Genomic DNA, 13,564 nt, shown 5'->3' on the forward strand with positions numbered 1-13,564 from the left:
ATACATTGTGAAGGAGCTGCTATCACAAGAGTGTCGTAAAAAAATTGCAGTTTCTGCTATATTTATAAACATAAATACAGATGGAAAACAATGTATTTCCCTGTCCATATTTATTTTAAATAACTGGAAGAATACAAACATATTATCTCCCTTGAGGGGTTTCTTCATGAATTCAAATCCAATAGCTGTGTTTATTGACAATATAGGAAGTTGAAAAAAAAAATTCCTGTCAAAGGTTATAAGCTGCAGAAGTTCGACTTCCTGGCCAATAGCTGTGCATACTGACAGCATTGAGAGTTTAAAATGATGGAGCAGATTTACTAAGCACTTGTGGTGTTCTTGCGTGATGCAAGTCATCGCACGGCAACATAAGTTCCCTAACTGGGATTTACTAAGCCACCCAAAAAACAGCCACTTTGTGTGCTTTAGTAAATACAAAGTAAAACAATGCAGCGCATTGTAGTGTGTTGCGTTACTTTGCGTCGGGTAGGTGTTACAGCGGTGACGCATGGGCCTTCTCATGCATCCACCAATTTATTTTGCAGCAAACCCAGATTTACAAAGACTTATAAACCTGGGTTTGTGCCAAAATGGTGCACCTGCCCGACAGAAGCGTAAAGAGAAGAAATATCTTTATTTCTCCTTGTTAATTCCTCTTTCCACGTGCGCTGTTTTCTGCAGCATAGATAGAAGGATGGAATATGCTTCCAAGCATTGCCTTTGTGCAGGAAAGTTTTCCCTTTCCTTGCACAATGTTCCAATGGTGCCTGAATTGGTGCTAGGCAGCACTCGGTGTGCCAGTGCAAGGAGACAGCGGAAATGCTCCGCATCTTTGTAAATATGGAGCTTTTCTGCCCTCTTCTTTAACGCAATGCAGCGCAGCCAGCTGCCTGGCTGCGTAGCATTGCGTAAAAGAATGGTAAATCTGCCCTATTTTTTTTGGCAAAATGTAAATTGCTGAAGAAGTGTACACCTGCTAGCACTGCAACACAGATATTTTCAGGTGAGTGTATTCATTTATTTTATATGGCTATTTAGCACACTGTAACTCTAGACATACCGAAGTGTGAATGTACATTTATCAATTAAATGCACGCGCAAATGTAATAGTTATCATTTCATTTTAACACTGCTCAAAAATAAATATGAATCAATGCCAATGAAGTGAGGAAAGATACATTTGAATAAATACTGATACAGTGAGCTAAAACATATATGGATACATTTCAATAAAATTAGGAAAAATAAATGTGGATAAATACAGATAGGAATGTCAAAAAATATATAAATATACACCATAATCAAATGTCTCTGCCAGACCAGAAGAGGTGCCATCAACACAGCCAGGGAGCATTTGTTTTCATTGCAGCAAGAAGCAAACTTACCTACAGAGACATGCCTGGATGTCGCAAAGAAAGTATAGACAAATACAGGAAAGAAAGAGGTGTAGAGGCCAAAAACCGGAGGCACGCCAGCAAGAAGAGCATACGCCAAACCTAGAAAGAAACGAAGAGCGGAAGGTCAGTGCATTATTAGCTCAAAAAAAGGAGGCAAAGAAGATATGTTACTGGTGACACAACAAGTCTACTGCAAAATCCCAGATGTGCACCTGAGACCAGGTCCAGAAATATATCCACATGATGCAGTCACAATTAACTGAGACAAAGTATCATTGTGAACTGAACACTTCTAGGACCATCGCAACATTAAAGCACTTGGTTAGAACAGGTTCAGGCTTTTTTGGGCAGGCTAATTCCACCAAGTCATTACGATCTATAGACACCCACTAACACAAACACTCATGCACAACTCATTCAATTCTTTGTCAAACAGAGTCATCTAAAGTCAGAAACAAATTGTCGACCCTGCTGCCGCACTGCTCATTGGGTAACAGGACCTGTCTTTAAGAGTGGGAGGAGTTATCCTCTGATGTTCTAGAACCTGCAGGATGCCTCTCTTTGCTCAGCCTCTATGTGGCTGCAAATTCTTCATCGCATTCTTAGCGGTGTAATTCTCTCTAATCGGATCTTGACGGTTGCTGCTTTGGTGGCTTTGGTGGCTTGAAAGGTTTTCCATGGAGAGGCTGAGGGGGCATAATAGCAAGGGAATGGAGCTAAGCAAAAATTGCTAACGCCATGCTCCGCCATTCTGAAAACGCAGGGTTACTCCAATGGTACAGCAAATCCCTGCATTTTCCCTAGCGCTGGTGGTAAACTCAGCTGCCTAGAGCCAACGCAGGCACCCTTGCACCATAGTGCAAGGGTGCCTGCATTGAGGAAATGATTTTGTCCCTTCCTGCACATAAACAATCACTAATGGAGATTTGTAACTCCTATTTGTGCTGCATTGTGCAGCACACATAAAAGTTGCAAATTGTTATTTTTTTTAATGATTATTTAAGTGCAGAAAAGGATACCTTCCTGCACATTAACAATCATTTGACACGATTTGCTGTTTCACACACAGAAACAGCGAAAACGAGGAGAAATTAATAATTTCTCCTCGTTTCACCAGGTTAAGACCTGGTTTTCCCTGTTGTTAATTTTGGCACTGCCTCTTATTTACGCCACTCTTGTAAATAAGAAGCAGCGTCAAATTCAATGGGGATTGCGGTGGACCGGCCTCCGCAATGCCCACCCCTTTCAGCCTACCTGTAGCGTGAAGGGGGCTTTATTCACAAGATGGCATTAAGCCACATTAAGTGGCTTAACGCCACCTTATAAATAAGCCAAAGGACCCAACGCCACAGGAACGTTGCAAAAAGTGGCGTTCCTGTGGCGTTAAGCCCATGTAAATATGTCCCTTTGTATCTTGGACTGTAAAAAGGCTTGATAGCTTTTCAAACTGCAGCAGCTCCATTGATAAGAGGGGCCCAGGACTTTGATCACACTTCACAAGTTCTGAGCTCTCTTTATTGGCTATCCTTATTGGCGGGCGTGGCTTTTAAAGCTCCTTGGTGGCTCACTAGGCTCTCTTGGAAAACTCCCTGCAGTGGATCATGAATAAACATAAGTGGTAGATGTGGACATCGATTCCACCAAACGACCCTTGTTGACACCATTGTATTGACTCCTTCGTTCCACTCTCGGCCAATCAACTGCCTCCTTTTAACTGCTGAGTGATTAGGGGTGGGTCTGGCAGTACTTTCTGTTCCTGTCACTCTCTGAGATTAAGGATAGAAAAGGCTGGGGCGTGGTACCAATTCCAAAGAATGTGTTAGGGGTGACTGCACGCTACCCCAAGAAATCAAAAGAAATCAAAGGATCCTAGTCGAGGACACGCTATCCATGAAAAATCAGGTTTCCTCTGTATGTGATATGTTTTCTTAATTTTTTTATTTTACTATAATATTGCAGTTAGTAAAAACATAAATATCGCAATGCATCAACATTTTTATTTTACAATATATGAAATTCAACAGTACCTTTTTCTTCACACACAATGCACCAGTCACTTGACGAGACTGTCAAAACCTGGAAATCAAGGACTGCTCAATGCACATTTAATGAACTGATATTCCATAGAAGCACTTCATAAATTGGCTAGAATGGAATATGTTGAGTAGCTTATATAAATTGTACCGTGCCTTTTACTGTTTGAAACTACTCATGATGAAACTGTGGTTCTATCTTTTTTATGAATTATGTTGTTGAGTGAACATTGTAAAGGTTTTAATTAACTTATACAACAATAAAATTACTTACTTACTTACTGCAATTCATCAAGACACTTATATCATTAGTATGCATGAAAAATGTAGATCAAGCATAAATATGCATATACATTCTTTTAAGCTGAACACACTTGGAACTTATTCCTCTTTATCTTTACAGTGATCCCGCTTGAAAAAATAGAAGAAAAAGAAAACTAAAACAAAAATCCAGACTCAATAATATTCATAACCATGGGGTAATTCTATTTCTCACCCCAAATTTCAAGAAATTTGACGGCAGCTCCTACTCTTTAGCAATGTAGGGGTATATTATCAAGAACGCGGTTAAAAATGATCGCCGGTTTAGTGGCAGAAAACTGCAGCTAAAGCGGCGAAAATGGGCTTAATAATATGCCCTTGAGAATTCCAATAGAAGTCCATGTTCTGGTGTGAACGTGGCCTTCTATTGGAATTCTCCAGGGCATATTATCAAGCCCATTATCGCCGCTTTAGGGGCAGGTTTCTGCCGCTAAACCGGCGATAATGTTAACGCTGTTCTTGATAATATGCACCGTAGTTTTTATTTTGCTTCAATTCGAGTCATCTTAAGTTTCCATTGGGAAAAAAATGGAGCCTCTGCAATTTTCCATTTTTGCAGGCTCAAAGACTTAGGGCCCGATGTAGGTAAAAAAATGTTACCGGTTCATATGTACCGAATGATACCAAATTGGTATTTATGAACCGGAAAACCACATGTAGGTAAAAAGTCGGACAAAAATACCGATTCGGTAACAATCGGTATCCACACTCTGTAAATACCGATTCGGTAAATACCGAATCGGAAATCTCTGAATCGGTAACACCCATTCACCCCTATGGGCCTCCAGTCCCAAAGGAATGAATGGGAGACACCGAATCGGAGATTACCAAATTGGAGATTACCGAATCGGTATTTACTGATTCGGTATTTACCGAATCGGAAAAATCCGATCTCGAAAATTCGAATACATCACATTTGACTCAGTGAACCAATCAGGGAGACACACCACACCCCACAACAAAGCCTCAGAGAAACCAACCAATCAGAAGCAAGTACCACACCCCAGTACCTGGAGGTGGCCACCCCCATGCAGGTGCAGAGCAACAGAACTGCAGAGAGAGCTGGAGGAGAGACAGAGGAGCAGGCTGCACTGAGACCAGCATAGCCAAACCGTGCAAGTGACCGTGGCCGTAGGGCACGTGAGCAGGATGAGGGGCAAAATGTGCAGGGGGTATTTGCAGGGCTGGAATCGACAATGGTGAGGGTGCAGCGCATGCAGGCCAAAGGGATCCTGGCAGTGCAAAGACAGGTGCGCATCCTGAACAGCAGGATGTCAGACATCGATCGGGGGATAAGTGGCATGGCAAAGGGAATGGAGTCCATGGGCAAAGGAATGGAGGCAATGGCCAAAGGAATGGAGTCCATGGCAGAGGCAGTGAGGGACACGGGTGTGCGCATGGGTTCCCTCTGTGACAGCCTGGAGAGTGACCACCAAGAAAGGCGCAGGTATAGGCGCGAGGTACAGCAGCTGAATCTTTCTATTAACCGTCTGGCTACTTCTACCAGTCCCAAAGGAATGAATGGGAGACACTGAATCGGAGATTACCAAATCGGATATTACCGAATCGGTATTTACTGATTCGGTATTTACCGAATCGGAAAAATCCAATCTCGAAAATTCGAATACATCACATTTGACCCAGTGAACCAATCAGGGAGACACACCACACCCCACAACAAAGCCTCAGAGAAACCAACCAATCAGATGCAAGTACAGCATCCCAGTACCTGGAGGTGGCCACACCCATGCAGGTGCAGAGCAACAGAACTGCAGAGAGAGCTGGAGGAGAGACAGAGGAGCAGGCTGCACTGAGACCAGCATAGCCAAACCATGGAGTCCCAGGAGCCACAAAAGGATGGAGGTGACAGAAAGAGAAAGGTGAAATTCAGCCAAACAGAGCTCCAGGTGCTGATGGAGGAGGTCGTGCAGCACTACAGTCAGCTGTTTGGGAGACAGTCTCTGCAAGTAGCAGAGTCTGTAAAGAGGAACACCTGGCTGGCAATACAGAGCAAAGTCAATGCCCTGGGAGTGACTCATCCCAAAATTGACGACATGAAGAAAAGGTGGTATGATCTGAGGATCACCACCAAAAAGAAGCTTGCCACCCATAGGAAGGAATCAGCAGCCACAGGTGGGGGAAAGCACCGTGCTCCAAGCCTCACAGAACTGGAGCAGCTCATGGAATCCACCATGGAGCCTGAGAGCATACATGGCATTGGGGATGCTGACAGCTCAGACAGAGCTGCAAGGAAGAAAGGTAAGATGCATGGACATGTACCCCATCCATTCCCTGGCCCCTTCCCCAATGTGGGTGACTCACTTACAATGCAGCACACAAGACAGTAGTCACCAACAATGCATCATGGTAGTCGTAGTCATAGATACATACATCAAAGCTGCCAACACTGAACACTGCATGCCATGCCACACTCCCCATACACAACCAGTTGAGGCATATGAAAATGTGTAGTAGGATTATGTGTGATGAAAACATACAGCTGATCATTGTCCATGTCTCTCCACAGGAGAGTCATCGCGCAGAGCAGTGCAGGTAGGGGAGTCAAGTGCACCAACAACGGCACAGAGGGAGAAGCCAACAGACACAGCAGGACCTAGCACTGTCCCTGAGGACACAACAACAACCCACGCACCCACACCTATGAAGCAAGACACCACTGCACAGCCCCTGTCGCCCCGCTGTTCGAGACACAGACTCCGGCAGCACATGAAGGTGCAACTACACCAAGCTCTGGGTCCCCTGTGCATGTGAGGCCAAGGAGGCAGGAAGTACCACCATTGTGTATATTGGAAAGCTCCGATGAGGAAGTGGTGGAGGCACCCAGACCGACCACACCACCACTGGCTGGCGACGCAGGCCACCAGAGATCATTGGGATCTGGCCGTGCAAGTGACCGTGGCCGTAGGGCACGTGAGCAGGATGAGGGGCAAAATGCGCAGGGGGTATTTGCAGGGCTGGAATCGACAATGGTGAGGGTGCAGCGCATGCAGGCCAAAGGGATCCTGGCAGTGCAAAGACAGGTGCGCATCCTGAGCAGCAGGATGTCAGACATCGATCGGGGGATAGGTGCCATGGCGAAGGGAATGGAGTCCATGGGCAAAGGAATGGAGTCCATGGCAGAGGGGGTGAGGGACATGGTGTGCTCATGGGTTCCCTCTGTGACAGGCTGGAGAGTGACCACCAAGAAAGGCGCAGGTATAGGCGCGAGGTACAGCAGTACCACACTGCTATGCCGCAGGTCAGTGACCATGCAGACTGAAATTGTGCACTGCTGCAGTGACTTGTCCAGGGGGATGGGGAGGGTGACCTCTGCTATGGAGGTAATGCTGACACAGCAGACAGCCACTGCTGGCAACACGTGTGTGGGGGACACAGAGGAGTCCACTAGCAGGAGTGGAGCCAGCACGCCAGTACGGGACATTCGACGGAGCAGCAGACTCCATGCAGATGACACCGCTCCCACTGCGCAGGTTGACCCCCCGCCCCGTGGCTCACAAAACATCACTCGTAAGCGCAAACATTAGGAGAACATAATGAACACAGGACAGGTCAGAGTGAATTTAACTTTGGCCACCCAGTGTGCAGTGCATTTAATTTGATTATTTTTGTCTTGAATTGTGCAGTTGTGCAAATTAAAGTGAGGGTTCCAAGACATGAACATGCCTGTGTGTCATCACTCCATTAAAAGTATCTGTTGGTGATTTCTGCGCGTCGCAGTCTACCATCTGTAGCAGGTGCTGCTCCTGCTGCAGTGTGATCAGCTGGTACAGTCCCGTCATCTATGTCCTCATGATATGTCAGTTCAATCTCTGTGCCCTCCTTGGTGGCAAGATTGTGCAGCATGGCGCAGGTAGCTATTATCTTGCAACAGATAATTGGCGTGTATTGCCGTGCACCTCCACTCTTATGGAGGCACCTAAATCTACTTTTCAGCAGTCCAAAAGTGTGTTCCACCACGCAACGTGTTGTCCTGTGTGCCATGTTATATCGCCTTTCGCTCATGGTGGATGGGTTCAGGTAGGGGGTGAGCACAAATGACCGCAGGGCATATGCACTGTCACCTGGGTGGAAAATGGAAATTTTGATTAGTGAAGTTTTCTTTATGTTTCCTTCTGCATGGACTATCAGGGTGTCTCACACATACTTACCCAGCAGGTATCCACCACCAAAATCACCTGCCACAAGGCGTCTGTATATCCCACTGTTGGTGAATATGTAGGAGTCGTGGGTACTCCCTGGATATTTGGCTACAATGTCTGTAATTATGTTGCCAGCGTTGCAGATCACCTGCACATTTATTGAATGTGTGGACTTCCGGTTTCAATATATGTGTTTAGTTGCTGCAGGTGGGCATAGTGGGATGTGCGTCGCATCGATACCGTCTATGATGTGAGGAAACTGGGCAAGTTGATAGAACTCGGTTTTCGTCCTTGCAAGTTCTGCAGGTGTGTCAGGGAACTCGATGTAGTGTTCCATCCTCTGCATCATGGCGTCTAGGAATTTTCTGAAAAACCGTGACAGGCAGCTCTGAGATACCCCACCTACTGTGCTGGTAGCTACCTGAGGCAAGAAGGTGTAGGCAGCACAGCACCTGTACATGGGGTGGGATGGCATGTGCTCTGGGGGTTGGGTGTTCCAGATATGGGTGGAGGTCCCCAATCAAGTCCAGGATGGTTCTGGGGTGGAGTCGGTACCTTTGCAGGATCTCAGCTTCAGTCAGTTGGAAGAGGGTGATCCTCTGCCTATACACCTGCTCCTCCCTTAGCCAGACCCTATCTCCTGCTACCTGTATCCGTAGCCGCCTTGCAATAACGTAAAAAGCCGCCATTGTGGCTGCACTGTTGCATTTTGGGGCCTTCTTATATATCCTGTTCCAGGTTACCACCTGATCCGAATCCATGGTAAATACCGATTCTTAAATACTGATTTTCATGAAATTCGGTATTTTTAGAATTAGCTACATCTCAACAGGCCATTTTTACCATTTCTTATTTACCAACTCGGTAAATATGAATTCGGTATTTTCCGATTCGGAAATTTACCATTTCTTATTTACCGATTTCGGTAAATTCCGAATGGTTTTACACCGATTCGGTGTTTTACCGACTGGTATTTACCGATTCGGTACGTTTTTGGTCACATACATCTCGTTTATCATATACCGGTCGGTAATGGCCAAAATTACCAAATTTTGGCCGTTACCGACCGGTATTTGGCTTCCTACATCGGGCCCTGAGCGACTAGAAATGCAATAAACATACTGTTGTTGTCGAATAGATAGATTAAGTGTATCTCTGTATGTAATATTGTTATGGCATCCGCACTTACAGCAAATAATCTTTAATTGGATAACCCATCCAATGTCAAAAGCCTTTATCCAGGCACTTACCACTAGTTGCCTTGACTATAGGAATGTTCTGTACGTAGGCTTAGCAGATTACTTGTTTTCACGCTTGCAAATCATTCAGAACAAGGCTGTCCGAATGATCTGTAACCTACCTGGCAGATCAGTTATGTCTTCTGCTCAAAAATTCCTTCATTGATTACCTGTTCATACGTACACTATTCTCAAACTACACTGCCACGTCCATCGAGAACTGAATGCTGCTGGTCCCAGTAGCGACTTGAGGAAAAGAGTATCTTTTTACAAACCAGCCAGGGCTCTCAACTCAGCCAAGCAGGCCTTTATTGACATGTTTGAATCCAAAGAGCAGGAAGGATTGGTTGTTCCTTTACCCACCTTGCTGATGTTCACTGAAATGACCTTCAAATAAAATTGTGACTTATGTCAAGTGTCACGCTGTTTAGGAAGCTTCCTAAAACCTGGATTTTTCCAGCCTAGACTACTGTTATCAATTTCCTGTTAGGATTTTCTCCCAAAGTACAGTTTTGGTTCTGCGCTGGGATATTCCTAAGGAGATGAGGGACCGCATTTTAAACCTTTTATAACAGAACCTGATAACATTAGGGCCTTGTGAGGGGCGGCCGACCAGCCGGGCCCTGGGCTGGTTGGGCTTTGTGGGCTCCTTTTGGGCTGGTTGGGCTGCTCTTGGGCTACCTTTGGGCTGGGTACATATGTTGGGCTTTGTGGGCTCCTTTTGGGCTGGTTGGGCTTTTCTTGGGCTACCTTTGGGCTGGGTACATATTTAGCCAGACATTTTGGGAAACTACCCACCATTTTGGTGGTAGTGACACAGCAGCCAGTTGTAGGCGACCTGGGGGGTTTCTCTGTATTTGTTGGGGGCCTAGATACTTGGCTTTTACCTTCAGGTTTGGCCTTGTGTGATGGATTGGCGTTGCTGTTTGGCTGCTCGGTTTTTAATGAGTGGCGTAGGCGGTTTTGGAGGCTTTCCTGGCTGATTTCACCGTGTGCTGTGCGGAGGCAGCCCGCGGGGTGAGGGGGCAGGGGATGCGCGGCGCGGCCCGAGGCCACCATTACAGTTTGTCGAAAGAGATGGGGGGCAACTTGTGGGGTTGCTCTGGCAGGAAAGGCGTTGCAGGAGGGGCTGTGGTGCTCAGCAGGGGGGCAGATCCCAAAAAGGGGTCTGCAGCCACAGGTGGTAGAGCCAGTAGGGGACGATGCCCCCACACAGGAGAGCGACGGGGGGGCATCCCCTTTTTTAATTAGTACCTCAGACCCAGAGGGGGAGGAGGGGTGGGGGCGGATGGGGTGTGGGTGGTTTTGGGGGGTGCACAAGGGGGAGGTGGGCGTGTGGGGGGAGGGCAGGCCGTGGTCCCCCGGGATTAGGGCAGGTACAGCGAGCGCGGTTCTGGGCACAGGGGTGCGGGGTGAGGATTTGGCAGACCGGGAGCCAGGGGGGAGTGGGGCTGGCGGAGCGTGGGGCTCGGGACGTGCACTCTACGGGGTCCAGGCCCGTGGGGGGGTGTAGGGGCGGCCCGGTGCGAAAGGGAGGGCGGAGTGGTGGGGCTGGGTGTCGGGAAATGGGGGCGAGGGGGGGTCTGTGCGGCAGGAGTTGGAGTCGTTGGTGTGGAGCGAAGGGGAGGAGGAGGGGGGCGATTGGGTGGATGGGGCGGGGGCAAGGCAAGGCATTGGGGGGCAGTGGGACCACGCGGCGGGGGTGCCCGGGGGTTGTGGGGGGACGTGGTGGCTCTGGGGGGATGTGGGGGCTTTTTAACCCCGGCATGCTGAACTCCACCCCTTTTTCTCAACAGGAACGCGTGGCGAGGTGCTCGGGAGAGCAGCATGCGGCTCCAACCCACCGAGAGGATGGGCCGGCTCTGCTTTATGCAAGCGGTCGCGCTCCCACGAGGGACCGGACAGTAGAGTCCTACGGAAGGCGGGGTGGTAGGTCCCCGCCAGCCCCACCGCGAAGGGTCGAAACGGCCGCCGGGGGACGGGGGTGGAGGTCCGTCAGTGCTGATCGGGACCCCGAAATGGAGCTGGATGAGAGGAGATGGGAGAGTGTTGGCTTGGGTGAATTGTTTCGCACCTTCAGGGTGAAGGCATGGCTTAGTAGGCTTGTGCCCATGAGGGGCAGCCGGTGGCAAGACATGGATCTGGAAGGGACTCAGCTGGATTATGACGAGGAGAGCTCGGAGGAAGGGGAGATTCGGGAGGCACAGGTGCAGGGCGGGAGGGTGGAGTAATGTTGTTGCTAGTGCTTTGCAGGCCCCGAGGAGTTGCGGAGAGAGTGGCGGCCCCCCCTGCACCACTGGTTAGGCGGCGGGATCCAGAGGGACACCAACATTGACGCCAGGTAAGGATAGTGGCGGAGCAGGGAGCGGGTCAGGTGGGGCCCACCGTGGTACGGTGTCCGTGGGCACTGATGCAAAGGGAGAGGAAGAAGGGCTGCGCCTTAGTAAGGGGATGTACGTGAGGGACACGGGGGTGGCCCAGAATGCACCGATCGTCGGTGGGGCCGGGTACGCTAAGCCGGACGGGGGTGGAAAGGGGGGTGACGGCCGGAAGGAGAGCCACAACATACTAGTGCGTAAGCTGCCATATATGGGCATCACTAAGCCCCTGGGGCGCACTTGTCCTTAGCCACCAAGGAGAAGATTTGGAAAGGGAATTATGTGGACATCATGAAGCTCTTACATCAGGAGTTGACGGCGAAGGAAGGGTCGAAAGAGGAAGAGCAGGAATTGGCAAAACGGCCGAAGGTGCCTCTGACCATAGAAAACTGGTCAGCTGGGTTTTGATATTCGCCAGCGTGTACAGGGAGAAGTACCCAGAGCGGGTGGTCGCGCTTTTCAAATATATGGACGTGATCCAAAGGGCGCAGGTCACGTATGGGGGCTACGCGTGAACAAGGAGTTCCGGGCGCGATTTGCGGGGGACCCGGACGCAAAGTGGGGTGAGATCAACGCAGACTTGGACCACCAGATGATGGGCGAAGTTTGGTAAGACCATCTACACGGCCAGCGGCTTACCGCTGGTGCCTCGTCCCTTTCAGGCTCGTCCCACCCATGGCGGGGTGGGACAAGGAGGGGCTGCCGCAAACGCCGCAGTCGGATCGTGTTGGGATTACAACAAGGGCACGTGTTGCAGACAGTATTGCCAAATTTGGCATGAATGCTCCAAGTGTGGGAAGCGCCACCCGGTGGCGGCGGATGGCGAGCCCCTTTCGGGAGGCGCCCATCCAGGATTTGATTATTTCTCCTATCAGCGTGGTGCCAAAGAAGGAGCGGGGGCAATTCCGCCTGATTCAGCACCTGTGGTGGCCGGAATGGACATCAGTGAACGATTACATGTCGACGCAGCTGTCCTCGGTGTCGTACTCATTCGTGGATTTGGCACGGCGGCTGGTGGCATCGGTGGGAGTGGAAGCACTCATGGCAACATGTGACATTAAGTCGGCATTCAGGCTGCTGCGGGTGCATCCGGAGGATCACCAGTTGTTGGGGATCCAGTTTGATGGGGACATATTTGTGGATAAGGCGTTGCCCATGGGGTGTTCGATCTTGTGCGCCTTGTTTGAGCGCTTCAGTACCTTCTTGCAGTGGGCATTTTCCTGGCACACTGGTAATGAGAAGGTTTAGCTGGAATAGTGCGCTGGGTTTTTAATATTGCACAGGGGGACCCAGGAACCCTAAGATATATCATAAAAACTGAGTTGCTTGGAAACCTCAAAGAATATTCAACAATGGTAAAAAATTTCAGAACTGCAGTTGATATTCTTGAACTTGATGAATCGGTTTTATTTACCTTATCCACACATCAGTTGAAATCTATCCTGAAATCGGCCTCTTGGGAACTAAGCTTCAGGTTGGACAGGGAATCACGTACCTTGAAAAAAGGCACCCATCTGGTCGTAGATTCCTGCCAAATGAGAATTGCCCAACCATATGTCACCTGGAATCTCCATCATGGGGTACGGCGATTCTTCCTTTTATTAAGGCAGGATCTAGTTCAGTTGAACTCTTTGACTTCCAGATGGTATGGCTCTTCAGCTTTATATGATCTTTGTAATAATTCTAATCAGGATATTAATCATGTTCTTTTTGTGTGCCCGGCTTTACTTGCATCTAGGCGCAAGTGGCTGAGACCTATCTGTCTTCAATTGGGTATTTCCTCTGCTATCTCTTTTCTTGATGCCATTCACAATCCCCCTGATGAAATGTTTTGTTATAACATTTTTAACTTCTTCAAAACTTTTTTAGCTTTATATTAATTAAGGTCGGAAATGTATATTGCTATTTTATACTTGAATAATGTCTGTATGTAAATGTACTTAACTGTTTAAATTTTTACGTGGACCTCATTTGAGTTCCGAAATCATAAATAAAATAAACTTGAAAATTGAGACGGTGACGCACTACCTGGATGAC

The 13,564-nt window shown here is 48.3% G+C and overlaps 1 protein-coding gene across 1 annotated transcript in view; it reads right to left on the reverse strand.

Annotated features, from left to right (window-relative positions):
* LOC147693068 (solute carrier family 26 member 6-like) overlaps positions 1-13,564 on the reverse strand; it is a 166,860-nt gene that overhangs the window by 100,835 nt on the left and 52,461 nt on the right. The window contains exon 3 of the mRNA XM_086939576.1: positions 1,386-1,496. Coding sequence (XP_086795702.1) covers positions 1,386-1,496 — 111 coding nt within the window. The remainder of the gene's footprint in view (positions 1-1,385; positions 1,497-13,564) is intronic.

This window comes from Lissotriton vulgaris, chromosome 9 (genome assembly GCF_964263255.1).
Source record: "Lissotriton vulgaris chromosome 9, aLisVul1.2, whole genome shotgun sequence".
Classification (NCBI taxonomy): Eukaryota; Metazoa; Chordata; class Amphibia; order Caudata; family Salamandridae; genus Lissotriton; species Lissotriton vulgaris.